Source organism: Apteryx mantelli, chromosome 3, assembly GCF_036417845.1.
Source record: "Apteryx mantelli isolate bAptMan1 chromosome 3, bAptMan1.hap1, whole genome shotgun sequence".
NCBI lineage: Eukaryota > Metazoa > Chordata > Aves > Apterygiformes > Apterygidae > Apteryx > Apteryx mantelli.
Genome location: NC_089980.1, coordinates 22,903,724 through 22,931,489, shown reverse-complemented (window position 1 = coordinate 22,931,489; position 27,766 = coordinate 22,903,724). Strand labels below are relative to the sequence as shown.

General features: G+C 46.9%; 1 protein-coding gene across 1 annotated transcript; it reads left to right on the top strand.

The window, feature by feature from the left end:
* Positions 1-27,766, top strand: LOC136991552 (calpain-8-like). The gene is made up of 21 exons (XM_067292906.1): positions 1-493; positions 2,926-2,995; positions 8,475-8,593; positions 9,906-10,039; positions 10,339-10,507; positions 11,403-11,486; positions 12,355-12,440; positions 13,801-13,875; positions 14,894-15,054; positions 15,762-15,937; positions 17,523-17,534; positions 19,270-19,481; positions 20,117-20,153; positions 20,839-20,904; positions 21,836-21,893; positions 22,459-22,523; positions 23,435-23,503; positions 24,873-24,951; positions 25,847-25,963; positions 26,554-26,612; positions 27,517-27,766. Exons 1-21 carry the CDS (start codon positions 257-259, stop codon positions 27,538-27,540), a joined length of 2,109 nt encoding a protein of 702 aa, XP_067149007.1. The 5' UTR covers positions 1-256; the 3' UTR covers positions 27,541-27,766.

The window sequence follows — 27,766 nt, the reverse complement described above, 5'->3', positions numbered from 1 at the left end:
AGATTATCAAGCTTTTAAGCAAATACAAGGGGAGTAGCACAGGCCGGTGCCCGCAGCCCCGGCAGCGCAGGCTCCGGCCCCTGCCATCTTCCTGCTGCCGGCCTCGCTGACGTGTTTGCTCTTCGCACGCTTCCTCCCTCCGAGGCCGTCGAAGCGCGCGGGGCAGCCCTCGCTCCACCCCAGCCGGCCGCCTGCATATATTCGGCCCGTCCTGGGCACGAGGCGAGGACGGAGCAGCCCCGCAGCAGCAGCCGACATGTCCAGCGCCGCGGCCAGGCTGTGCAAGGAGCGGGCAGCAGCGGGTGGGCTGGGGTCCCACGGCAATGCCATCCGGTATTTAAACCAGGACTACGAGGCCCTGAAGCAGCAGTGCCTGCAGGCCAGGGTGCTCTTTAAGGATGAAAAGTTCCCAGCCTGTCCCTCCACACTGGGCTACAAGGACCTGGGACCAGACTCCTGCAAAACCCAGGGAATTACCTGGAAGCGCCCCACGGTAAGAGTGCTTTATCACTGCGTGTTTCCCTAGGGCCAGATCTAATCAAAGGCACCAGGACGTCCATCCTAAACCAGTGCTGATCCTGAATATCTGCTATTCCTTTATGTTTTTTCTTCTCGCTTTCTTTACCTCCCTGGTTGCTAGCTGCAGCGAGGTTGAAAAGGGGAAGACCAACCTTTCTGAAATCCCTCATAAAGCGAGGAAGCCTATTGCTGCATGAGAACCTGCTTCCTTCCTTTCTCTCTAAAGCTTTCCAGCCCAGCTCCACGGAGCTAGAAAGCTGCGCTAAAATTCAGAGCAGCACACAAAGGCCCGAAGGGGATCCAGACAGGGCTCCCCCAGGAGCCACCGATCATCAGGTGTAACAGCGTCCGCGCACCACGTCCCTTCCGATGTGCCTCCAAGGCCATTAGGCTAATGCTTAAAGAAAACCCTTTGCATGACTTCAAGCTGCCTGTAGCAATTAAAGAACAACCGATTGGAATTGTTGTTACCCAAATGCATATATCCTAGAAATAGCCATTCATTTAAAATAGTCATTTTCATCAGACAGGAATAGATGCTGAGATTTTTTTAAACCGCAAGGTAAGGGCCTCACTATTCTTCTGGTCTTTCATTTTCCAGTCGTTTGTCCATACTTCATTCCTCCTTCCTTTGCTTTGTCCCTGCCTGGGATATCAAGAAGAAAAAAATGAAAAAAGGGGGGAGGGAGGAAGGAACCCCTCCCCCCCCAATAACTTGCCTTCCTCAAATGAGGAGGGGGGAGGAAGGAGAAAGAGAGAAAGAGAGAAAATTTCAAGGTCTAGAAATTTATTTTCCTGAAAAGTGAGACACTGAAACTTCCAGTTTTCATAACTTCCCGTACCTCCCCTGGTGCGCCCATCTGTCAATCAGCATTTCGCTTTGGTACCTGGGTGTTTCAGCAACAAGCACCGTGCAAATATTTCTTGGTTTTGCCTGCCCTGGGAGGACAGGGGCCTTCGGCAGCCCCTTGAATGATCCTTGTCCAGCCCGTGCGAGGGAGCTCCGTGCCTGCAGCAGATGCGCGGCACAGGCAGGGCCAGCCCGGGGCTGCGAGCCAGCCCGGTGCACTGCTCCAGCCCTGCCCAGCACCCCCCCGTGCTCCCCAGAAACCAGGCAGCTCTGTCGTCGCTTCACCTGCAAGCGTCGAGACCCGCTGGCTTGTCCCCGCGCGCGGGGTGGAGGGCAGCCCAGCGCCAGGATGGCACCGGCGCGTCTGCTAGAGCCCTCGCGCCCTGCCCAGGAGGACGGACCCTCTGCTTCCTTCTCCTGGGGACGGAGCCCTGCATCTAAGCCGCTTGTAAAGGCGACAGATAACCCCCGTCGGAGGTGACAGCCTGGGAAACCGGGCTCATTTCCTGGACTTTTCCAGGCAGCCGGCAGGTTTCCAGCTCCAGACCCTGCCTGGGACTCCAGGCTGGTGGGGTCATTGCTCGCTTACCTGCCGGCACCCGAAACAAGCAGCGGGGCCCAGCGGGTGATCGGGAAGAGCCCTGCTGGAGCAATGGCCCTCTGCAAGACAAATATTCACTGCTCAGGGCACCTCGCCCTGGGTTGGGACTGCTGCGGTGCAGTGAGTGACAGGTGCTCTTCCATCATTATTTTCTGGCTTTGACACTGGGTTTCTAAAAGGAGAAAAGGTAGAAAGTGCCCTTCTAAAGAGTGCCTACGTGGCACTTGGCGGTGGCTTAGAAGAGACAGGTGTCTAAATGAGTAATATGTCACCTACTGCTGACTGCCATCAGGTGCTGTAACAGGTCACCAATTTGGAAGGGGGGGAAAACCCCACAAGAACTCTTCTGGGTGGCAACGTCCTCCGGTCTCCTGTCCACCGGGACGGCTGAGCTCTGTGATAGACTGTCTGGAGTCGGAAGAAGAAGAAAAGCCATTAACATAACCTGCTTGGCTGCCCCCAAAAGGCTGGGAAGAACGGGGGAGTTGCTAATAAGAGTATTTGCACGGGAAGTGCGGTTGGGGTGGGGAAGCGCCACCACTACAAGCAGTAGTGGAAATGCAGCACCTCTCCGGTGCGTGAGAGCAGGGAATCACTGCCACAAATCAGCTGCACTAGCCCAAAGCACGGCAAGAGAAAATCAGATCTGAACTCCAAAGGTGAGTTTTCCCTCTGTCCTCATACCTGCAAAACTTCTCACTAGTATCACGGACAGTCTCAAGCAACAAAGCGCTTCAGGATTTGGCTCACCACCCCCCAGTAAGAGCAGTTTTCAATTTAACGATGCAATGTTGTTGTGACAGCTGGTTAATCAGAGAAAGGAGGAAGTGGGTATTTTTAAGAAATATTGGAAACGTTTACTATTTTTTGAACTTCATACTGAAACAACGAACAAGAAATGGAGACTTTTCAGACCAGAAAGGATGATACGTACTTTCAAAACATTTCTTTTCAGGAGTTATGCACCAACCCTCAGTTTATAGTTGGAGGAGCTACTCGAACGGACATCTGCCAAGGCAATCTGGGTAAGTAGACAAGTTCTGAATTTTATTCTGGAAGAAGAAAAAGGAAGCTTAATTTAAAAATTCCTCATACACCACGTCCTCTTGGCTACCCTATAGGCAGGCTAAGGACTTTGAGGCTGGGCATCGCAGCCCCCACATGTGGGTCAGAGCCCACAGCTGCAAGCCAGGCACCCAGGCTCAACATGAGACAGTATGGAGAGTGCCAGATACCACAACCAGTCCTCATGCAACCAGCACACTGATGGTGGGATGGGGCATATAGAGGCTTGTAAGAGCTGTGTCAAACCTGCGGTTGCCTGAACTGTCTCCTGGAGGTGGGCACCTGCTTATCCCTTTCCGAAGTGGGAAGCTGGATTGCTGTTTTTCCTCCTCTTAAGACAGAGGTGGATGGCAGCAGCAGCGTTAGTGCACGTGCCCCGCAGTGAGAGCCGGCGCTCCGTGCCTGGCCCCAAAGAGCAGCTCCCAGACTCAGGGGACGAGGACAGGGCACCGAGGACACTGGAGCCTGCAGCCTAGTCCTTAGGGGTTTCATTTGGGAAGGAGAGCAAGGTCTAGTGACGGTTTCACGCCACTCAAATACACAGGAGCGGAGGGGCAGAATAGGGGCTGACTTAGCGCGGAGCCTGGGACTGTGACGTGCCCATCCGCTTGCAGGCACGAACTAGAAACAAGGACCACACTGTAAAAAAAAGAAAAGAAAAAAACAATTAGCGGAGCCTGTCAGCTGTGTCGCACCGTCCACGACAAGGCAGTGGGTCCCGACCCTCCGTGCTGGACGCTCAGTGTGTTGGTGCAGCCGACGGGCAGAGCCGCGAGCAAGCGGAGAGGAGCGCCGGGACGCCCCGCGCGCTGGGCAAACACCGCCAAAAAGGCAGCTCCCACGCCAGGGCCTGACGCCCGTAAGGCATCTGTCAGGCAGTAAGCACCCTCTCCTGGAGATCTGTCACAGCAAAACTGTCTGTCTTGCCTGTTTTCTCCAACGCTTGTCATCGTCTAAGCAGAGCCCTTAGGCAAACGCCCAGAATGGAGCTGCAAGCGCTTTCTGTTCCCCCTTCGAATACCTGCTGTCGCAGCCTTCTTTCCTGGCTGCCCAGCTGATAAAACGCAGCTGCGGAAGACAGCAGCAGCAGCCTCTCCTGACTGCATACAGAGGCGAGAGCGCTGCAACTCTGGTAATGAGAATCTGATAGATCAAATGCAGAGAAACCAGCCTTTCTCACTTGTGTGCTGCTTAGTGCAGCACTTCGGACCTCACTGCACTAGTGTCTCATGCGTCGTGCAAATGCGATTGAAACAATTTCTGCAAGTCATTGGCAAGAAATGATACCAGTGCTGGTCCTGTAAACGCAGCACCACTAAAGCAATGGCTAAAAAAATTCCCCAGTGTGCATGCCTATGCTCCCAAGGCTAAAAATAAGATGCCCAATCATATGCTTGCTCCAGGATATTTATTTGGTGGGTGCTAGAGCAGAGTATGGGGAATCACTTCCTCTGTTTTAGGAGAATTGTTCTGACAAATAAGAAAAGCGACATTTCTTGTCACCTCCAATTTGAGAAGTTTCTCTAATAGCATTAAAAGAAAAAAATGCCTGCAGTAAAGCCTCATTTTCCTTGACAGCTTACAAGCTAAAGGACTGAGGAATATTACCCGCTCTTGAGCTAGAAGAGGTCAATGCATCATTTGTGCTAAGCCTAGAAACTGATTGCAAGCACCTCGAGCCCCTTTTTATTTCTGTCACCTCCTGAATGTCTCTAGGGACTCCCGGTCGTTTGTGGGGCTTAACAGGCTTTCAGTATAGAGCAGGGCCCAAATGCATCAAATAGTGGTAACCAGAGAACTGGGCCCAGACACCTCCCATGAATACAAGGACAGTGCTGGCTTTGGGGGCTTCGCAGCCCAGTGTCCTGTGGGCTGAACCCCACATGCTCTTCTGTGAGCATGCATCTGTGAGCAGGTAGTGATTTCATTTGAAGTATGCTAATAGTCAAAGTAGTTCTTCAAAACTGCATATATATGCACAGCTAGGTTTCATGTTTGCATCACAAACTCAAGGTCAGAATTTTTCATTTCAAATTAAAAAATAAAAAAATTGGATCTTACCAGCATTACAAATGACTTGGGATCCAAGAACCAAGCTGGTTCCTTTTTAGCACATTCAACAGCAGCAGCACACATTGTCATTGGCACTTGTCTGAAACTTTTATTGATGAAATATGAGACTCAGCAGAAAGCAGCTTATGTGCCCGTAGGTGACACAGCCTTGCAGGGCTAATGCTGGGAAGACTTCTTTATTTTTGTAAGCTAAAAAGAGTACAACTTCAAATGTATACAGTGAGCAGAAATGTTTTTTGTTGCTGTCATTTTGTTGGGCTCTACCTGTGTTGGAAATACATTCTAATTAAATATTTAATTCATTGGCCAGTTGGCCTCATTTTCCCTCGCTCCAGAAATTCTAGATGCCCTTTTTAGGAAGGGAATGGAACAGTTTCCTCACATATTGAAAGGTGACTTGTAACGTGCAGCTGTATTACGACAAGTTTTAGTGGTCCTACGTAGGCTGCCTTACCAGGGACAGGGAGCATGTGCTGCTGCACCATGCAGGCACAACCGCACACAAAACTGTGAAAGCTGCTGCTGGCAAAATGATGTTGAACTTGGAAAAAATAAATGTGCACTGTCAGCTTGTGCTTTTTTTAAACTAGCAATTTATTATTCTAGTAGGGCCAAGAAACTTTACTTATAGGCCGAGATCTCATTGTGGTGTACAAGAAGATAAGAGCAGTGGATGTTTTCTACCTTGACTTCAGCAAGGCTTTCAACACTGTCTCCCATAGCATCCTCATAGACAAGCTCAGGAAGTGTGGGTTAGATGAGTGGACAGTGAGGTGGATTGAGACCTGGCTGAATGGCAGAGCTCAGAGAGTTGTGATCAGCGGTGCAGAGTCTAGTTGGAGGCCTGTAGCTAGCGGTGTCCCCCAGGGGTCGGTCCTGGGTCCAGTCTTGTTCACCTTCTTCATCAATGACCTGGATGAAGGCACAGAGTGCACCCTCAGCAAGTTTGCTGACGATACAAAACTGGGAGGAGTGGCTGATACGCCAGAGGGCTGTGCTGCCATTCAGAGAGACCTGGACAGGCTGGAGAGGTGGACGGAGAGGAACCTCATGAAGTTCAACAAAGGCAAGTGCAGAGTCCTGCACCTGGGGAGGAAAAACCCCATGCACCAGTACAGGTTGTGGGTTGACCTGCTGGAAAGCAGCTCTGCCGAGAAGGACCTGGGAGTGCTGGTGGACACCAAGTTAACCACGAGCCAGCAATGTGCCCTTGTGGCCAAGAAGGCCAATGGTATCGTGGGGTGCATGAGGAAGAGTGTTGTCAGCAGGTCGAGGGAGGTGATCCTCCCCCTCTACTCAGCCCTGCTGAGGCCACATCTGGAGTACTGCGTCCAGTTCTGGGCTCCCCAGTACAAGAGGGATGTGGCACTACTGGAGCAAGTCCAGCGAAGGGCCACAAAGATGATTAGGGGACTGGAGCATCTCTCTTATGAGGAAAGGCTGAGAGAGCTGGGCCTGTTTAGCCTGGAGAAGAGAAGGCTGAGAGGAGATCTTATTAATGTGTACAAGTATCTGAAGGAAGAGTGTCAAGAGGATGGGACCAGACTCTTTTCAGTGGTGCCCAGCGATAGGACGTGAGGCAACGGGCACAAACTGAAACACAGACAGTTCCATCTGAACATGAGGAAAAACTTCTTCCCTGTGAGGGTGACAGAGCACTGGAACAGGTTGCCCAGAGAGGCTGTGGAGTCTCCTTCTCTGGAGATATTCAAAATCCACCTGGATGCAATCCTGTGCAATGTGCTCTAGGTGACCCTGCTTGAGCAGGGGGGTTGGACTAGATGATCTCCAGAGGTCCCTTCCAGCCTCAACCATTCTGTGAGTCTGTGTTTCTGTGAAGAGGCAGGCTGTGTAATTTAGACCCCGTCCTGGAAGCTTCTTGGTACGGACAGTTTCCTGCATCCTCATTAATACACAACAGCCAATTCCCAACTTGTTCCTTTCTGAAGACATGGTTAATACTTGTTCAGTCAAAAGCTTAGACAAAGATATTAGGCTCCCAAGTAAGGTTTAGAGATGAGACTTTGCATTGCTCAAGGCAGGTATAGTAATTTTCAAGACAAAGTTCAGCACTGCAATTCTTTCAATACAATTCTTTCCATTAATACTCCAAGCAGACTTGCCCCGATACTTCCCATGAAAGTTAAATTGCATTGTACGTTTGCGGGAGGCAGAAGCGTCCACACCAATGTCACTCATTCTCCCAGATGTTAAGAAGTTAATTGATACTGTAGACAGTTGCAAAGGATTTCACATGGCATTTGGTATCCTATGGGGATGAGAGTCTGAAATTGTTTTGTTCCGAGTCCCATTTCACTGAATCTTGGTGTAGCTGTGAATCAAACGCACCTTTCCTTTCGCTGGCTGTAAAAGTCTGGCCTGAGCCGGGGAGAGGGAAGCCCTTGCAGATGCTGCATGTTGGGAGTGCAGCACCTTGTCACTCCTACAGACTTCCTCTAGTCTCCCCAGGGCACGGAGGCACACAGCAGGGACACCAGGAGCCCTGCTCCGGCATCTGCTCAGAAATAGCCTTTTGTGCTTCACGGCGGGCCGGGAACAGTCAGGACAGCAAGAAAGCTGGGGACAGCTGGAAAAATAAGGGTTTCAATTCTAACTTTATAAGACTCTTCCTCTTCCTCCTCTGAAGAACTCTTCCCCAGACTTGGCACCATTATTTCTGCCTCTCCAAGGGAAAACAGCAATGGTCCAAATTCAGACCTTCAAAGAAAGGCCTAACAAGGACTAGCCACCCAAATCTTCCTGCTATCAACCAAGCTTTCTCCAAAAGCTAAAACTGAAAATCCCACCACCCTGCTAGCAACTCAGACCTTTTGCCCTTTTCTGGATGCCCTCCAAGCCCCTGCCTCTCCCAGGTGTGGCAGCTCAGGGCTGGTTAAGGATGCGCAAGTCATTAACTCTGTACTGCCAGCCGGGGTTTGCAACCCAACATACCTCAAATCCCTTCTCTCTGGCTATGCCCTTTTTTCCAGAAGGCATTGCAAAGCATGCAAAAATCTTGCTTTCACAGCATGTAGAAGAGGACCCTGCTTTCACAGCTTCATTAAGAAAAAACAAAACAGTAAAGCCTTGGAAAGAGTGCCAAATTACACGATGACATTTATCACCATTATGAGCTTCAGAGACTCCAGGATATCTGTGAGCTCTGGGTGGGTAGAAAATGAGCCAAATAGATAAAAAACAGAACACAACAAAAATGAATAGCCAAACCAATACTGCATCTGGCGGGACCTTGCAAGGCACTTAATCTTGGCATTTTAGTCTAGGAGCATTACATATTGGTGTAAGGATCAGCTTGGCAAAACCCTGTTAATGAACTATTCTGCTTTGGAACTTGCATGTTTTTAGGTGACTGCTGGCTCCTAGCTGCCATGGCATCTCTCACTTTGAATCCAGATGTTCTGTACCGCGTTGTTCCCAAGGCTCAGAGTTTCCAAAAGGACTATGCTGGGATCTTTCATTTCCAGGTACCTATATGATCAGCGTATTGTGAATAAAAGAGAATACGCCCATATTTAGCTAAAAGCAGCTTTTTTGTCTTTGGCACAGGTTAAATATTCAAGAATTACAGTGCAGAAGTGAAGTGGTTGGGGGTAAAGAGGAGGAGAAAAGAAGAGCAGAGTTAAATGCTAAATCGTGTTAAATGACACATGTTCACTGGGCTAGGTTGTGCTTTTTTTACAGCAGACAGTATACTGGCTTTTTAAACTGAGCTGAACCATCACACCATGTGGCTCAAGCCAAGCTATGTCTGAAGTGCTTATTGAGATGGAGTTCAGACTGACAAGTTCTCTCCTCCTTCCCTTCCCTCCCTGCTGCTTTGTCTGAATTTCCTTCCTGGAGAGCGAGTGCACCAGTTTCAGGGTTAAGCCAACCTACTTTGCCTTCCAGGCTGTGTCGAGGATGTGGAAGTTAGGCTCAAGCACAAGCTCTGCTGCTGGGTTAACGTGGCAGTGTAGGTTTGTCCTGCAATACTAAAGGAGGTCTTCTGGTGAGGGCAGGTGTGCTGGAGCCCAGATCCATTCTGCCAACTCATCTCAGCAGAGGGTTAATTGTGTAAACGATCCTCTTTCCTTTGCATCCAGGATTGCATCAAATTCTGGAGGAAATGTTTCAAGTGTTCAAGCAAAAAAATAATATTAGCAATGTTTCTCACATTTTCCAGTATTTTTAGAGCGGATTGGCACTATTGGGTACTTCCATTTTTGGGTCACCTCTCCTTGCAACGTTTTTACAGGGGCTTGATTTTTTCAGTGGATGGCTTTCAGCGCTTTCTGAAAATTGGATCTCTTCAAGGTATCTTGCATTAAAAGAGCAGATTAGAAAAAGAAGACTTCAGAGTATCCTGTGCACCCATTAGCTTTCTGTGGTCTCCACCACATAACCTACACATGGAGCACAAACAGTGTTCCAGATGTTCAAGAAGTGCTGATGTTCCAGATATTCAAGATGTGCAAGAAGGTGCTGTTAGTATTAGCTATCTGCAAAACTTGAATACCATGTTAAGAAGCCTACTTAGTGGCTCACAAGGATGGGAAAGAGGAGTTCTTCCTTCTATTACAAGGAGGTGGAGTCCAACATGGGAACGACAGCCCACAGTAGCTTGTCCAGGGGGACTAGATGACAGGTGCCTGTGGATGACAGTCAGAAGCCACAAGCTGATATAAAACAGAAAGAGTAGCGCGTGAGCCAGTATTAAATAGGGTCAGGAAGGTGGTAGTATGGAGCCATTATATGCATATCAGCCCCGATCAGCGATTTCTCTCTTCTTTTCATCAGTTCTGGCAGTACGGGGAGTGGGTGGATGTGGTGGTTGACGACCGGCTGCCCACCAAGAACGGGAAGCTGTTCTTCGTCCACTCGGCGGAGCGCAGCGAGTTCTGGAGTGCCCTGCTGGAGAAGGCCTATGCCAAGTAAGCTGGCTACCTGCGAGGCAGCATTCCTGGTTGGGAGAAAGCTGACTGCCTGAGCAGTTGTGGTGTGAGGCACAATGTACTTCACCCAAACGCAGTCTCTTTTCCACCCATTTTTAGTTTACTCTAGGTCCATAAAGGACACTACCAACTGTCTGTTTCAAGTTTCTTTACTTCTGGTGCCCCAAGTCACACTGATGATCAGAAGACCAAGAGATACTGAACTGCAAACCCTTCTTTCTGCAGTGCAAATGTTTGTAAGTGGAGATTACCCTTTGGATTGCTCTGCTCTTCCATAGGTTGAACGGCTCTTATGAAGCTCTCAAGGGAGGTTTCCCTATAGAAGCGTTTGAGGATTTCACTGGAGGCATCTCTGAGTCCTATGAACTGAAGGCGGCTCCTTCAGACCTGTACCAAATCATCCAGAAGGCTCTGCGAGCTGGGTCATTGCTGAGCTGCTCCATCAATGTAAGAGGCTGCTGCTGTTTTACTCTCCTCATTCCTCTTCTCAGAGCCATGGTCCATATTGTAACAAAAGCTCAGATCAGTGTTAGGCATTGGTCATAAGGTCTGAACTAAAAGCGAACTACAATCAGAGAGAAACTTTTCTTGATTTCAGCGATAAAACCTTTGGGCTAGGTTTTAAATAATTTACTCTTGTCGTACCTCCCTTTTTACAAGAGAGTCCGTGATAACACTTAAAGCCATGAACTGGGAACTGGACTCCCTCAGTTTTGTTCTTTTGTCTCATTCTCGGAGTATCTTTGCTCATTCAAAATCTGTGTAATTTCAACTCCAGATACTCAACTGCTGGAGACACACTCTCTGAGATACTTCCTAGGAGTCTGTAGTCTGATTCCGGCTTTGATTTTTAATCCCCAGAATTATCAACACCCGTAATGCAAAGTCTCTTGAGTAAGAAAAGATGTTTGTACGTTTTGAAAACCCCACACCTTCCACATCCTGTTTCATAATCTTGTTTCAAATCCTGGTTGGTAGCATGTAGGGTTAGCAGAGTTCAGATTTGGACATACTGGATGCAAACTGAGGCAGTCTGGAGCTGAGTTCACACGGACATGTCTTTGTAGGTGACTGGCTCTGTTGCCTGAGATGGGAGTCTGGATTTAGATTGAGATTTCACAGTACTTTCTTGAATCTCGGCTGTGACTGGGGCTGCGTATATGGGGGTATGAAACTCTGGATGTGAACTGTTGCTGAGGACCTCACTTCTATTTAATATACTTGGCATTGAGAATATCGATATTCATTGTGGATACCAATCTGGATATCTTCACCTGTACATGAAAGCTGTGTGCTTGTGTACAATGTATAGCAATAAATGTGTATATTTTTATTGCCCCAGAAAACTGATGCAGCTGAAACAGAAGCAGTCACAAGTCTGAAGCTGGTAGAGGGACACTCTTACTCCGTCACTGGAGCAGAAGAGGTAAGCCAGCCTCTCCTAGGTACCCATTGATTAATCCAGCTCATCGAGCCTGGATGAAGGTTTTACCCTTGCCATCATACAGAACAGCTTGGGATTGCAATAGTGCAGTGTCTTCACCTTTCCAGGGTCTCTGTGGGGCTGACCAAATAAAAATGTTGCTAACTTGTGCACAGCCCTTACAGAAAAAAAAGAAGACAGACTGTAATACTTAGCCAGGTTGAAGGCTCAGTACACTACTGGTAGTTTTACGGAGTACAGTGTGCAGCCTGTAACCTGTGTTGTACCAAGAGATTGGTGACCCTAGCTGTTATTGCGCTGGGGGGAAGGGAAGGAGGAGCAGGAAAGGGGGCAGCCGCTCCACCACAAAATTGTGCCACGTGAGGCGAGAGCATGAACTTTGCCAGTCGGCATCAAGGGGAAAGGTGCCAAAGCCTCGTTAGGGAACTCCCCTCGATGTCTGTTCCTGCAGAGGGAGCCCTAGATATTCCTGCTTCTCCGAAAGTGGAATCGTTTGTTCATGCCAGATGCCAGATGTTCATGCCAAATAACCTCTTTCCAACTTTGCTGTGTTGTGAGGTGCCTCCTGCTTCTGAGAATGTAGATATTGTGCTATTTTGTAGCTGCTGTTTTTCCTTGCAGGTTGCTATCATTATACGAAATCGTGGGTGATGCAGCTAACAGCTCACTTGGTGGCACAGGAGAATGTAAAATAAGGGTGGAAGACCTGTAGGTGTCTTGTAACTCTTGCAGATTATAATGGACCGTATCACTCAAGTACAAATCATACTTAACCTGTTTGAAAAGCAATTGCTACATGGTGATTGGAATAATGGAAGTGCTCAGTCTCTGTTTGTTGTGTCTCCTTTAGGTAAATTACCGAGGACAGCCAGAGAAACTAGTGAGGCTTAGAAATCCCTGGGGTGAAGTGGAATGGACTGGAGCTTGGAAAGATGAGTAGGTTATTACACACCCCTGCCTCTCTCTCTTCACTGTATTTTGGTATCTTTTCAGAATTAAATTGGGAGTATGCAGTTAATCAAATCACAGAGCACATTCAGGAAAGACACTAAATCAGTTGGAATAAAACACTATTAAATCAGTAGCAAGGCTAGATATTGATCTGTTCTGCCCAGTGGACATTCTTCCCTGCCACAGACAGAGCTTTCCAATAAGAGAGAACAGTCTACATTTTAATTGTGAGCAACACAATGCAAGCCATAGCCATGTCATTTTGCAAGATGACGTTTCCCAGAGCGATCCTACCGATGCTGCCAGGACCTTAGGAGAGTATGCAGACCAATTCCATTCCTGGGAAATAACAGAACAGAGCTAAACCATTTTGCCTCTTTGGCAGCTCTGAGGAGGTTGATGGGCTCTGCGTCAGGCCTGTATTTTATTTCTGCTGGAGAATCTTGAAAAGGTCAGTGCAGCTAAAGGTCTATTCAGCTAAAGACCCTGAAATTTGAATATGTGTCTGGAACTGTCTGGTCTTAAACTGGACTTGGAGTCTCATGAGAATGCCAGTGAAAACATCTCTTTTATCTTTATTTTTAGAATGGCATGGATTTTCCTTTCATTTGGACCAGGCTATATCTTTTCAGGCAGTATTTTGAGATCTGTTTCCAGTCCCGACTGACTGCATTACTGATGCTGATGTTGTATAATACTTGAGGATAGAAAATACAGATAAAAATTAGGATTATTCTTATCTTTCTCAGAGCTTGCCTCAGGCGCATGTGCATGCCACATCCGGATTTTACTACACCTGTTTTAGCATGGGACAACCCTGCTGAAGCAGGTGTAGAGTTTTACAGCTACATGGGAGCAGATCAAATCAGAATGCAGCTTGTCACACAATAACATCAGAACAGCGGAGAAGAAATACTGTTTTCTGCAGTGTATTTTCTAATTCCCTCTTTTGGCTTGTTCTTCGGTGATCCAAACGGTGGAGCTTATATTAATTCCCTAGAGAGGACACCAGGCATTCCAGTAGATCTCACAGCTGAGAAGCTCCACCTGACCTGCAGCCCGCGTATTACCTAATCCAGTCAGTCTCTGTGACATTGTGCATTCTGGCACCTCACAGGGATGATCCCGCTTAAGGCTCATTCGTTGTAAGTGCAGCTGAAATGTGATCCCAGCTCTGTCTAGTCCGGTTGCTGGGTGCACTGCCGCTGTGGGGACAGAAGGTCGAATTGTTGCAGAAATACATATGCCTTTGTCAGCTGCAACCCAAGACAGACCCTAACTCTCTGCTCTTGTCATGAAATTAAATGTAACAACTGAACAGGTTGCTTTTGTCTTTTGCCTGCAGTGCTCCTGAATGGAATCATATTGATCGCAGACAAAAAGAGGCTCTGCATAAGCAAGTAAATGATGGAGAGTTTTGGTGAGAATCATTCCGTTAGCTTAATCTTTTGGACATTTTGTGTGCACATATGCTTTTTTAACAGTCCTTTCATTTGGATGGAGAAAAACTACCAGTACCAAAAGGGTTACTAAGGTACCAGTGACATGTGTGAGTTGCTAGCCTCTTGTTTATCTCCATTCCCATTCAAATATTACCTTCTATTAGAGCTTGCGTAACTTAGTGCTTATCCAAAATATAGAGACCAGATGGCAATAAAATTAATGAAGTGGCAAGAATGAACCTCAGATGCTCTATATTTTGAGGCTTGTTTTTTGCCAAAATGCTACACGCTAATGAAAAAGTCTAGATTCCCCGCTTGGGAAGAGTCTATTTACCCAGAGCTAATGGAAAGCCCATCCCAGTTAGCTGATTACACAGACCAATATTGAGCCCATGTCAAACTCTGTCCTAGACTGGATTAAAGGATGAACACCCACCATCCTTCAGTACAAGCAACTGTGTGGGACATAAGGCAGGGGAGAGCTGAGAACATGCCTCATGCTCACGGCACGATGCGAAAGGTCTGTCACTCATGCAGACGTACTAGGAGTGGTAAAAATCAACATCCACAGTCAAATTTGAGCAAAACACCAAACTGAGGCTTTCTTTTTTTTACAGAGAGACTCTTTCAGAAGGGCCAACTCTTACTCGCATTAAATAGCATCTTATTGCACATTTGGTTCCACCAGTTTTGGTGAATTTACTTGTGAAGTGCAATCCATGAGGGACTGGTTGCCCATGACTGTGCATGGCAGCAAATGGTACGACTGAGGCCATAATGCATAATGGCCACAGATAAAAATTGGCTTCATGAGATACAGGTCTTTCAGGCTGTGGGAAATGGGGTTTCCCAAAAGCCAGTTCTAAATTTCAGAGTTCAATTAAATGGGACTTTGGGCAGTTCTGTGACACGGATATCTGCTGCCCCGTTGGGAAAGGGATCCGTTTGCTCTGACTGTTACAGGTGATGAACTCACCCGGTCTTTTTGTGTGCCAGGATGGCGTTTTCAGATTTTCAAACGCATTTCACCTGGCTCAAGATCTGCAACCTGACCCCTGACACACTGACTGGAAACACAGTCAATAAGTGGGACCTGACCCTGTTTCATGGACAGTGGAGACGTGGCTCCACTGCCGGGGGCAGCCGAAAACACCCAGGTAAAGACTCAGCCAAGCAGGCACTTGGTGAAATAACAAAGAAAACAAACAAAGCAGCAAACTCTTTCTGAACCAGAAGGGGGTTAGATAGGAAGGTTTTGGAGGTGAAATTCTTTCTGCAGGGTTTAGATAGTAAGCAAAAGCTTGGCAGTCTAAATCAAGATCTAATTCACACTTATTTCCTCATCAGGGCATTATCTCCCCACTGCGCAGTTAATTCACACCTCTCTTCTTTCTCCTCTCCGTGCTCTTCCTGCTTACGCTCCTTCTGCTTCTGGCTGGAATAATCCTCCAAAGGGCTAGACAGGCCAGGAAAGTGTGGCAGGTCAGCGGCAGCGTGGTTTGGCATGCCTTTTCAGGTTAGACCTCTGGAGAGGCCTGCTGGCATTTGGTCCTCTTGCACCAATAGCAGCCTCAGCCAAGGATGTCTCCCGGAGATAAATGCCTGATTGGAATTAATGGCATCAGCTCCTGCCTGTTTGTTATTACTGCCCAGGAAATATCTGGGTGCTTTGATTTGCTATGGCTCCACTTGATGTTTGGCATAGCCGTGAAAACATAGAACTATATAATATACTGGAAGCATAGGGGCAAACTGCAGGCAAAGGTTCTTCCAAAGATATGTTCTTTGTAATTCAAGTGGCAACCATCTTGGTTACCATGAGAGCAAAATCTTCTCCTTTTTGTTTTGCCTTGGGGCTTTTTAGAAACATACTGGACCAATCCCCAGTTTAAAATCCGTTTGGACAAACCAGACGATGACCACGAAGGGAGCGTGAATGAGCCGTGCTGTACTCTGCTGGTGGGCTTGATGCAGAAGAACCGCAGGAAACAGAAGAAAATGGGGGAAGCTCTGCTTAGTATTGGCTATTCACTCTATCGGGTATAGTTTGTTCCTCATTAAAGGTTTTATTCCCCTGGTTCTGTTCCCCTGGAAGAAATTAGTAATGTGCAACATCTTCACATTGAACACTACACTTCAAGAAGACCTGGATTTTGCCTGATGATTCAAATCCTTCTCTCATTTTTTCCTGACGCACATAATACGGGAAGTGTGAGACAAATTTTGGTTCAGTTTTTGTCCCACTTTAACAGGAGAGAGGTGTAGAAGTATGGGCAATTAATTTGTAACAGTCTTATGGAGAGCCTTCTCTTTCAGCATCTAAATGGGGGCAGGCTCATGGTGCCTGGCAATCCCAGATAAGTGGCTCTGATTACAGCCTACCGTTAGTGCTCAGTAGTTGCTTGCATTTTTTTTTCTTTGCATTTGAAAATTGTTTTGATTCATTGTCTACCATGCTACTGTTCTGGTTCAGGAGGGTGTTTTTTTTGTTTTTTTTTTGATTTCCCCAGTGTTGCTTCTGTCTCTGTAAATATAATGTAGGGAAAAATTCTACAGTGACATCTCTAACTTCTGTGATGTGAGGGGAGAGAAGCAAGTGACTCTTAACAAGACAAACTCTTCCTTTTGAACGAAGTGGCTGCTAAGCCACCTGGCGTAGACATCCAGCCACGATCCAAGTTCCTAGGGTCACTCAGTGCTGTGGATGTACATCATTGCAGCTGCTGCTGTGGCTGAGGAAGGCCAGTTAGGCCAACACGGATGGTGATCTAAAGCAGATCTCTATAAGAGAAAGCAAAAAGGTGTGTGCTCAAGCCCACCTGCCCTGCAGAGCTTTTATAGGTCATGTAGCTGGAACTGCGTGGTGAAAAATCCTGTAACAGGACCTATCCCCGAGCTCCTGACTTCTGCTGTGCTGGCTATAAGGAACAAGGCCTGAGGTCCCAGGAGCCATCTCAGGTAGTCCAGAAGCGTTGTACGAGTGAAATTTCCAAAAGCTCTTTGGTGACTTGGGAGCACAATCCCTTTGGCTCTCACTGGAATTTGCGCTCCCAAGACAATTGATTGTGTTTCGAAAAGCTACCTTGTATTCGGAGGTACCAATTAACATAGCTGTCTAGTTGATTTAGCAAGGGCTAACTCTTGAAATTTGTTGCTCATTACATTTGCCTTACAACAGTGTACTCATCCTCAGGCTGATGGCCGGTGACAGTATCCTTATATTTTTTATCAGCATTCCCATAACAGGAGACTTGCAGATTTTAGGTCTGCTCTGAGAAATTCTGAGGTCAGTTTTGCAAGGTGGGGCTAAACGATTGTTGAGTCTCCTGACTGAACATTTCAAGGCTCATCCAAATATTTCCAGCCAACAGTATCATTCACACCATCATATCTGGAGAACAGCAATTAAGTGTTGTACAGATTTGTCTGGCTGAAAATCCTGGTTTTCCTTTGGAACAGCTCTAGCACAAGACAGAACTTCATGCAGAGCTGTAAACTACAGTATATGGTTATAAATGGGAATGAACAATAAGTGTCTGAATGAGGCTTTATCTGGTGTTTTTCTCTAATGGCTGAAGAATGTGCGTAGCAGCCCTTTAACATCAGCTCTTTCTCTTCCTTTCAGATTCCTCCGGAGGTACGTAATCTCTGCTGAAGACTTCTAGCCTCCAAATGAACACCTCCTGTCGCACTGGAGATTTAAACTACCAGCAGGACTTCCTCCTTGCTGATGACAGTTCTTCTGGAGAGCTTTGTTCCTTTGTCACTGCACAAATATCTCAAGTTCTCCATAACCATTTCCAAGGCACTGGGGCACCAGGTTTTATTAGGGAGATCTGAGTCCCAATCTTGATCTCCTTTATCCTTGTTGAAATTTGATTTTGTACAGCAGAGGTCAGAATTTGTCTGTTTATTAAAGACGAAGGCAGAACAGGGTCTCTGCACTCTAAAGGTGAGAAAATGTAGCTAATGTTTTTTGGAAGAAATGCCAAACTCTGGGGCACTCTCCATTCCTTTTATTGTTCTGAGCTGGGGCTGCCGTTAATGAAGAAACCCAGCTCAACCTTCCCTAATCCTCAGAGATGTCAGTATCAAGGTAAAGAGACTTTTCGTTGCTGAAGAAAGAGACCCCAGGGCTATCTGGCAGTAGGAACAGCCTGTGCTCATTTACTTAAGTCCAGCGGTCTGTGCTGCCAATGTTTCCTGGGCTTTTCAACCCTTTCCTTCTCTTTCAGTAAATGAATGTGTGGTCAGGAACTAATTAATTTTGCTCCTTTAACAGCCTTGCAGATGCAAGGGAAAATGAACTGTACGCAATGAAAAAGATGTGCGATCTGACTTCTTGTTCTTTGCAGCCCCACGTAGCTGAAGCTTGAGTGGAGAGAAGTGATGGGGGTGTTGAAAAAAATCCCAAATCCAGTCTTGTCTTCAAAACAGAAAAAGATGAAAACCCCTGTTACGCTACAGTTTATGAGAAAAACACTGAATTATCGTAAAATGTTTGATAACACCTCTGTATGCTCTGATCTTAGACAGGCAGAAATTTTATCAGTATGTCATGTTCCACAGCCTGTGTCAAACATACAACTCTTTTTGTGGATCATTGGCTCATACTTTTTGAAGGACATCCCTGTGGAGCAAAAATCAGGACTGTGAGGTTCAAAAGCAGAGATGCTGTTCTTACTTCCTTGTTCCTTGTTCCATCAGTGCTTTGTGAGCTATACAGTGTATCACTTGTTTAATGATATATGGATATTACGGAAAAGTTGAGTACTGTTTACCCCATAATCCAAAGGGCTATGTACATATCTTTAATATTATTAGTAGAAGTTGGCTAAATCCTCTAATCTGACCTGAAAAATCTCACCCTCATGCTAGTATTTTTGTCCTGTTTGCTCTTCTTTTCCGTCTGTTTAAAGAAATCAGAGAGCATAACTCCTATGCAACTGGGAGTTCTATCACAGACCATAAACTGCTCCAAAGAAATGCATTTGTAAAATCAAAATCTTTTTCATGAACAGGCTATGAAAGGAAAAAATGCTCAATAGGTGGGACAACTTGTATAGCAAGTACTAATTTGACCAAATTTGAGTGGATGTTATGATGTTTTAAATTATCTTTATACCACTGTGAAGAGGCATGTGAAAAGATAGTCTTTATAGAGCAAGACACTTTTCCCCTTCTCATTATCTGCCTGACTGTTTCCCATGACAGAATCCTGGTGCTTATCTTTTACGCTGTCACTCAGGGATTTATTTTTTCATGCTAAGAAAAACTTCTTGAGATGGCTTTTAAGCAATGAAATTGAAGCAGGGTGTCTGGCTTACCAGTCAATTGTCAAATGGTTTCTAACAAAAACATGTTCTCCACAGCTGGAAAACAACACGGATGTTCATCTGAACCGCGATTTCTTTGCAAGGAACAAACCAGCAGCCAGGTCTGACAGTTACGTCAACCTGCGCGAAGTCTCCAGGCGCATGAAGCTGCCCCGGGGCGAGTACATCATTGTGCCCTCCACTTTTGAGCCTGACAAAAATGGGGAGTTCTGCCTTCGAGTTTTTTCTGAGAAACAGGCTAAAACTCGGTAAGTGTCTTCTGTAAAGCGTCCTCTTCTGCTGGTGAGAGACACGAAGGAAAATGTTGCACTCTGTGCGAGAGACCCATGTCCCGTGCCCTACGCTTCCCCTTAACCAGCAATTAACCAGCCAAAGAGACCCATTTCTAGGACGTATTTGATTACCTAGTCTTCCCTGTATGGCACACACATCCATAACACACAGTCACGGCTTATCAGATGGCCTCCAGCAAGCAGCGATGTCCTAACTAGAGCCCCCAGGGCTACAAAGTAGAAGTTGCCCCTATTAAGGAGTGCAGGGAAGGACCTGGGAGTACGGTGATGAAGAGATGGTTTTAAAAAGGACTGTTTCATCAATAGCAGCCGGTGAATGAAAAACCGAGGAGTCTGGATACGAGGCAAGAACAACGAAGCTGGGTTTTCTAATGAACAAGAAAGCTGGATTTCCCAATGAAACTATCTTAAAATGAGGTGGTACAGACAGGGGTGAAATGGGGAGCACCGCAAGCGGGGAAACTAGAGGCTTGTTCTGTGCATTTTGCAATGCCTTTTGTATTAAAACATGTTATTTTCTTAATTATTTTATGGGCAAATGGTAGACTAGTCATTACTGGTTGTTGTGTTTTATTTGTTTTTTTCCTTAGGGTGATTGGTGATGTGGTGGCTGCAAACCCGTATGAGGTAAACACCTTAACTGGGCAGACTGTTTTTCTCTAACACACTTTTCTTTCAAGGTGCGGTAAAATTGATGTAAGATTTTTACTGTTCTCTTGAGTACTGTGCTACTTGATCACAGTATATGTTTGGGCTCAGGAGAAAACATTTTGGTTACAGGGCTTCTTTACACATCTCTCTGGCTTAGTTTCATGTGTATTTTCATGTAACTGTGCCCATGAGGCACAGAAGCTGTAGACTGGGTAGGAACACCTTAAATTGTCCTTTTGTGTAATATAGGTAGGAGACGGGGGGAGGGCACAGAATGATCTTTTTCATAGAAACAAATAGTCTTGCTGAAGCCGGAGGGAAACTGCAAAATTGTACTTCCAAGGAACCGGTGAACTAAGACACCCACATGTTCCCTGTAGCCGGGTACAGCAACATTTGCTCTGTAGTTATAAGACTATTTTGATACTGCAAGAAAGCCTTTTCAAAACATTTTCAGTCTTGGAAAGCAGTTAGTCCCAAATGAAGGCAACCCCCTGACCGGTCTTGATTTAAGGAGCGCTTCTGTTTTGCCACTGCTGCAGTGCAAGTGGATATTTTCCATGGTTGTAAACGGTCCCCTGTAAAGTTGCTTTATGACACCCATATCTCACTTTCTAGTACCACGTCGTAAATCACATTCTTGATCATCTCTTTCCTCCAGCCTCATGTCGATAACGAAGTTATAGCTGAAGAGTTCAAGACTCCGTTTCACAAGCTTTCGGGAGAGGTAAGGGGACTAAAATGAAAGAAAAAGACTGTGACCTCTCTGTTATGATCATGCAAATATTTGGCCTGCCAATTCCTTTTACTGTCTGGCCTTCGGAAACCAGGCAGTTCTCCCCTTCTGTTAGCTCACAGCTCCAGCTCAATTTGTTCTACAATAGAACAGGTCTACTACATTATTCCTCTTATCGGTGCAGAACGTGACTTGTTCACTCGGTAATGCAAGGCAAGGAATAGCTCTGAAAATAGGGCTGATGGGAGTTGTGACTGTGAAAATATTGTTCCATGGTGAAATAAATTATCTGTGGAGTTAGCACCTAATTGTGACAACTGGCTACTTGGGCAATTCCTTCCTTTTAGTGTAGAATTAGAAAACTGTTGGGTGAAATTTCTCTTTATTTGTTGTATTTGACAGACGCCAGTATCTGCCAAAGCCTGCTGCGCTAGCCCGCAGCTGTCACGTCACATTTGCTCCTGATGAATAGGTGGCCACAGGCACTGAAGAATGAGAACATCTTTAGAGTTAGAAAGGCTTTTCTGTCTTGTGAGAGGGGAGTTTTGGTATTGCTTGCTTGTAGTTTCCATAAGCCTGGAAGATCTCGAATGCAATCCCGAACCCCTTTAGTCGCGATAGAAACTGAGACATTGAATCAGTCGAGCCAAGCCTGGTAAAAAGTTAACATTTGCTGGGTCATGTCCCCACGGCACCTGACAAAAGGCTTATTTCCCATCTGAAAGGGTAGGAAATACTTGTGGTTTCTGAGGATCTCCTCCATGGGCTGTCTGCTGGAAAATGGGAAGCGTTAGAAAAGAAGTAAAGATTTACCCACCTTAGAAGAGGGTTGGAGGTATGATAGTCTCCAGATGTCTGACAGAGAATGAAGGCAGTTTGCTTCAACTGCTTTTGCCGTTAATGTGCTGTGTTTCCTGCCCAGGACTGTGAAGTGACTGCAGCTGAACTTCAAACCATCCTGAACCAGCTTTTGGCAAAGCGTGAGTTGCACTGTGCGCTGCAGGCTGAGCGGGGCAGCAGGCACCTGCTGCAGCGCGGCACACGAGTTGCGCCAGGGCTCAGCGGGAGGGGAGGGAGCCGCGGCAGGACGGGGCAGCTCCCGGCCAGCGGTGCCGCAGCCTCGCATGCGGCCAGGGACCCGCCAGCGCCTTGCTCCTCTCGCCGCCCAGCCCCGCTGAGTTTCTTCTGACCTGCTGAACCTCTTATACGGGGCGGGGGAAAAATACCATCCGGCACTCCCTTTCAAAGAGCTGCCAAATCGCTCCCCCTTCACCAGGGGAAATTATTCTTATTGTGCTGCTGCGTGATTTCTGTGGGCAGATAGAGGCTTACCACCCCCTAAAATGAGAGCATCCCCTGCCCCTGCACTAAAACAGCCACTTTAGTGTCCATTTGTTCATAAAGTGAGAGAGACGGCTGGGAGGAAATAGTGGAAGAGATGACCGAGCATTTACCGTGCTAGAGAGATTTTGATGTGGCTGGCATGTGGAGAAATGTTGGTCTAAAAGTACTTCTGACTTTGATTTTTGCTTCCTTTGTGTGCAGGAAAGGATATTAAAAGCGATGGATTCAACATTAACACTTGCAGGGAGATGATCAGCCTTTTAGATGTATCCTTTAAATGTCATTTCATCACTGTTAAAGTTTCTGGATCTCTGTTGCAAGTTTTTCTGATAAGATAAGGCTAAGTTTGCATTTCATTGCCTCGGCACACGTGTCTTTGTTGACCGAAGGCATAAAATTCAGCCGAGCAAGCTCTGTCAGCTCAGGGCGGCAGCAACCTCAACTGTTTCATCACCGGTTGCTTCTCTCATCGGCTTTACGTCTCCCATTGCCTAAACGTTTCCCTAAAGAGCAGCAGTGGAGAGAAGCCAGGACGTTGAGCCTGGGCGCCCCAGACCAGGGGCCAGGTTAAGACACACAGACAGCGTGCTTGGCAGGAGTCTGGGTTTTAAGCACAACCTCCACTTCCGTCTCTACAGTCAGGCTCTCCCTACACAGCACGGGGCTGAAAGGGGCAGAGAGGGGCTGGAGGAACTGTCTGAGGGGGAAAGCCAAGAGCGTGTGCGTAGTCTTCTGCAGGAAGGGATGTGCAGGGCCCTGAGGGACGTGCAGACGACGGCGTAGCCTGAGACGAGCTCTCGCAGTTCACTCGCGGTTCCTGCCTCTGGTGTCTAACAGGGGTCCACCCCAAGGCAGATGCTTTGTTTCCTGAAGGACTTTAATCCACTGTTAACCGTACAAAATATGGGTGGATCTAATCACGCTTGTGTATTCAGCAATCCCGTAAATCATTCCTTGAGAGTGCAGATAGCCTGGAGAGTCTTGGCATGCCTTTCCCTAAGCAAATATAAAAGTGTGGGCCTGTCTGTAGGAGATGGAGATACTTTACAAAGGAGAGCTAATGTGGCATTAAGATTACCCTGTGCTGAGTGATTTGTTTTTGTCAGAACTAGTTGTCTTCCAGCTTTGGTGAGGATAGAGGAATCCTGATTTTCGAACCCTGCCTTAACAACCCCAGATGAATGGGACTGGCTCCTTGGGACTTGTAGAAGTCAAGACACTTTGGATGAAGATTCAAAAGTATTTGGTAAGATATTATTTCTGACTGTCTCCCCTTCCCTCTCAACTGTGAAGTACAGATCCAGAAGTGAGGTTGGGTTAAGCCACCAAAGGCAGATATACATGTAAGCTTCCCTTCTCGCAGCTGGAGCTTGATCCAGGGCTCAGAAGCACCTTCCATTTAAAAGGGCCCAAGCAGAGCCTCTTTCACCTTAGCCCCGCCATTCTCCATAATTTGCAATACCTTCTGAAAAGCCACATTAACTCCCTTTCACTGCTGGACAAAAGACAGAGTCTCTCTCGGCTGCTTGCTTTATTAAAGCTGCTGCCTGTCTCTGCTGTTGTGGTGTGTTACATTATCGCCTGAGCACCAGGGTCGCTGAGACATGTTCTGGCGCTAGAGTTTGCCAGTTAACTGCTGAAGCAAACACAAGAAACATACATTTTCAGGATCTACCAAAAGCCTGGCTTTGTATTTTTAAAATCTTGTAGAAATGCTACAATAACTTTTCTGATGGAGGGTTTAATATCCCAAGAAGTTCACCAAGAATCAAGCAGTTTAAAGGAAGGTCGAACTTGGACCTGTGCTATTTGATGACATCCCTTTGAAGCAAGTCTGTTGCTACCATGTTTGATGCTGCTCAGCACGGAGCACCTTTCATGGATGTTCGTGAAGAAGTGCTCAGCTCCCCTCAGGCTGGAGGCATTGGGTCCATGGAGGGGCTTAGGTCAGCAGAGCAAGCCCTCAGAGCCAGTTCCAGCCTGAGCTCTAGGCCTACGTATTTTCCAGTGCTGGATAACAAACCTGCTGGCAGTAGGAAGCATCTGTCCTTGCGTCTGAAATATTAAGCAAAACGGACTTTGTCTGCTGTGGTGTTTGCCAAATGATAGGGTATTTTCCTCAATGCTCTGTCTGTCACCAGGTAACGTGAAGGCAGGCAGGCTGCCAGCCCATGGGAATGTGCTTCCCAGTCCGTCTTGCTTGCAAGGAGCTACTTGAAATGTTTCCCTTCTCGCTAACATTTCAAAGGGTAGAAGGTTTGGCTGATAGGGGCAGCGTCTGTCCCAGCCCATGGGAAAGCTAAGGCTGTGTCTGCACAGCAAAGTGGTGGTGTGGATGCAGCGCAGGCAGGCATGATCAGTCTAGCTACAAGAGCAGGGCCTATGGCAGGGCATGGGCTCCAGGGTGGACTAGCAAACCAAGGTTAGAGCCTAGAAGGGCCCTGATATTTCATTCTGGTTGCCAGCCCCTGGTGAATTCATGTTACCATGTCTTCACTGCTGTTGTTATCCAGCTGTGGAAGTCAGAGCCTGCCCGCCTGTGCTCGCACAACCCCGCTGCTGTGCAGGCGCGCTTTTAAAAGCAGCTGCCCCATTCCCTCGTTCCTCTGCCACAGGCCATCTATAAGAAAGTGGACAGTGACTACTCCGGGACCATGGACTTCCATGAGATGCGGAACGCCCTCAGCGAGGCGGGTGGGTATGCTGCCTGGGGAGGCTTTCTGGCCACTGTGATCGCCCGCTAAAAACAAGCCCTGGGAGGCCAGCAGAGCATGTTAACTGCTCTGCTTCTGTCTCCTAGATCGCAGTGTTGCCAGTGCCGCTCTTGCTTCCCGACTTGCCGCTAAGTGCTTTTGCTGTTATATACGTCAAACCCCATCCTCTCCTCTGCATTCTCAACCATTAATATTTTTGTCTATGCTGTGATCATTGCTTGTCCATCTGATTATTACTTGCTCTATTTTTGGCCTCATTATTTCCCAGTCTAACCATCCTCTCTCAAAGCTATGCCCAAAGCCTCTTTTCCCTTCATTTCCTCCCACCACCTTCCTCCACACTAGAGATGGCGCAAGCTTTATCAAGGCATGCCCCAACCGTGTCCTCTCTGATCTGTGCTATTCACTTTTGCAGCAGGGCTTGCCAGCTCGGGGACATCTAGAGGAGCACTGTTTTTTGATCTCTTTTGTGCCCAGTGGAGTGCTATGTGAATGATCCAGAGACGCAAATAGCACTAATACGGGTCTGAGTAAAGCCCAACGTGTTACGTGAGCAATCTGCTCTGCTGCCATCACTGCTCTTTATCTGGATCCTCTAGACTCACTAATCATGGGTTTATATGGGGACCAGAGGACTGGTAATGCTGTGAAACAATGTTAAATATGCAGTTTGACAAAATGCTGGGGGAGAGCTTTGTGGCTGCCTTCACCGCAGTGCAATGGGCTTTAAAGGTGCCCAGCAGACCTTCTGGGATGAATGGACCCCCTCCGTGCTCCGGGTGTGCCTGCGGCTGCAGGAGTCCACAGACGACTCACATCAAAGGCAGCGTATTAACCTGCTGCGGCAGTGATTTGTGTGCTTCCTGTGCCTTCAGGTTTCACTCTCAACGATCAAGTGCAGCAAAGCATTGCCGTCCGCTATGCCAGCAGCAAACTGACCATCAATTTTGATGGCTTTGTGGCCTGCATGATCCGCCTGGAGACCCTGTTCAGTAAGTGCCATCAGCCAAGTGCCATCAGCCAAGGAGGATTCCTGATAACTTTGGGTTTTTATTAAGTATTTGGTGTCTTTTAACTCTGAATGTGGCAAAGTGCGTGGAAAAGTGAGGGAGCCAGCAAAAATGTGCCTATTTCAAAAAGCAGCAGAGAAATGGCAAACGCCATTCCGTCTGAGCGGCCATGGAGTTGGCTCTTCTGGTTTATGGCTATCTACACTTTATGTTCAGTGCTGTGGCCCCCAGTTGTCCCATCTCCTCTAAATGGTACCATTTATCATCTAGAGTGCTGACTCAGACCTGATTTACATGTGCACCCCTCAAATCATATCAGATACGAGCGTGTTAGATTTTGTAGTTGTCCTGCTGCCAACTCCCAGCTTGCTGCTGTAGCTCTAGCTATTCTGCCCTGTGAAGTGGCTTAGAAATTACCTGTAAGAGGAAAGGAGAAGAACAGCTGTAATATTCTCAGTAGGTCTGCAGCAGGTCGTGGCAAACGGCCAGACGTCTACCTTTTGTCAGACAGGGATTCTCTATATGCCAAACTCTGTGGTTTATATGCATTTTTTCCCTCTCTTGCTTTTTAGAAGTGTTCCAGCTCCTAGACAAAGACAAGAGTGGAGTCATCCAGCTCTCTTTGGCTGAGGTGAGGCTAGTCAAATTAAAATACCACGTGGTTAAGCTGTAACAATGGACACCACTAAAATTCATTTCTGTAAAATGACTGTTGTAAGTATTAAATTAAATACTGATTCAAAGGGAAAGTTTACTTATGCAAAAAAGCTCATCAGCTCAGAAGGCTTGTCCAGATTAGTAGACCAAACACTTACTTTCTATGAGCAAAAAAGTAAAGATATGTTCAAAACACCTAAAGTTGTTTGAGGAAATGTTTTCACCGTGTGTTTTACTGTCCACTTTCAGGGGGGCAGTGGTCAATGCATTAGAAAACAGACAGTAGAAAACTGTTCCTGTCTGGCAGAAAATGACCTGAACCACCTGCCAGAATTAGAAGAGACCTTTTAAGATGCCAGGTCTTCTTTTTATTGTTGTTAATGCAAATTTCTCCTGTTGAAGCTGTAATAAAAGCAATCAGCTTCAGTCTTCCCTTTGCGGAATCCAAATGTATCACAGGAAACAGAGCTGGAAGGGGCCCCAAGAGGTCCATTGAATTAGTCCTCTCAGCTGAAGACTGGCTGTAAAGGGGGGAGGATGGCTAGGAAGCCCTATGGCCTTCAGTCAGAGTTATTTAAATCCAATTACGTTTGCGTACCTTGCATAATCTGGCCCTAGAATTTTAAAAGAGCATGCAGCTTGCCCTGGAGAACTTTGTCCTTCCTCAAGAGAAACCCCACATGCAATGTCTGAAGTCCATCCCAGCAATAAATTTCCCCAAAGTTCCAGCGCAGATGGATCCTACACATAAAGCATAAAAATACAGTTCCAGTCTTCCGCAGCATGTTCTCTCAGAGCCCATTACCGAGAGCCATGATAGCGTGTCCCTGCCGTGGCCCTTCCAGACGATCTAACTCCTTGTTCTGTTTCTCCCACAGTGGCTGTGCTGCACACTGATTTGAAGCACTATAGATGAATTCAGCAGAGACCTCTGCAGCTCTTACAACCGTGGAATGACTTGTTTGGCTTCTGCCTATCAATCACAGACAGCAGAGAGAGAAACCTTTTTTGATTACTGGCAAGTTATTTTAAGCCCAATGAAAAATGAAATGATCTCCTGTTAGTTAGAAGATACATATGTTCCTGATCAAAAAAAGCGCAAATAAAAGAAGCAAATCCAGATCTGTC

Coding starts and splice junctions, on each gene's coding strand:
- LOC136991552 (XM_067292906.1), top strand. CDS start 257: ATGTCCAGCGCCGCGGCCAGGCTGTGCAAGGAGCGGGCAGCAGCGGGT. Junction 8,594..9,905: donor CTGGGATCTTTCATTTCCAG/GTACCTATATGA, acceptor TCTTTTCATCAG/TTCTGGCAGTACGGGGAGTG. Junction 19,482..20,116: donor GAGAAACAGGCTAAAACTCG/GTAAGTGTCTTC, acceptor TTTTTTCCTTAG/GGTGATTGGTGATGTGGTGG.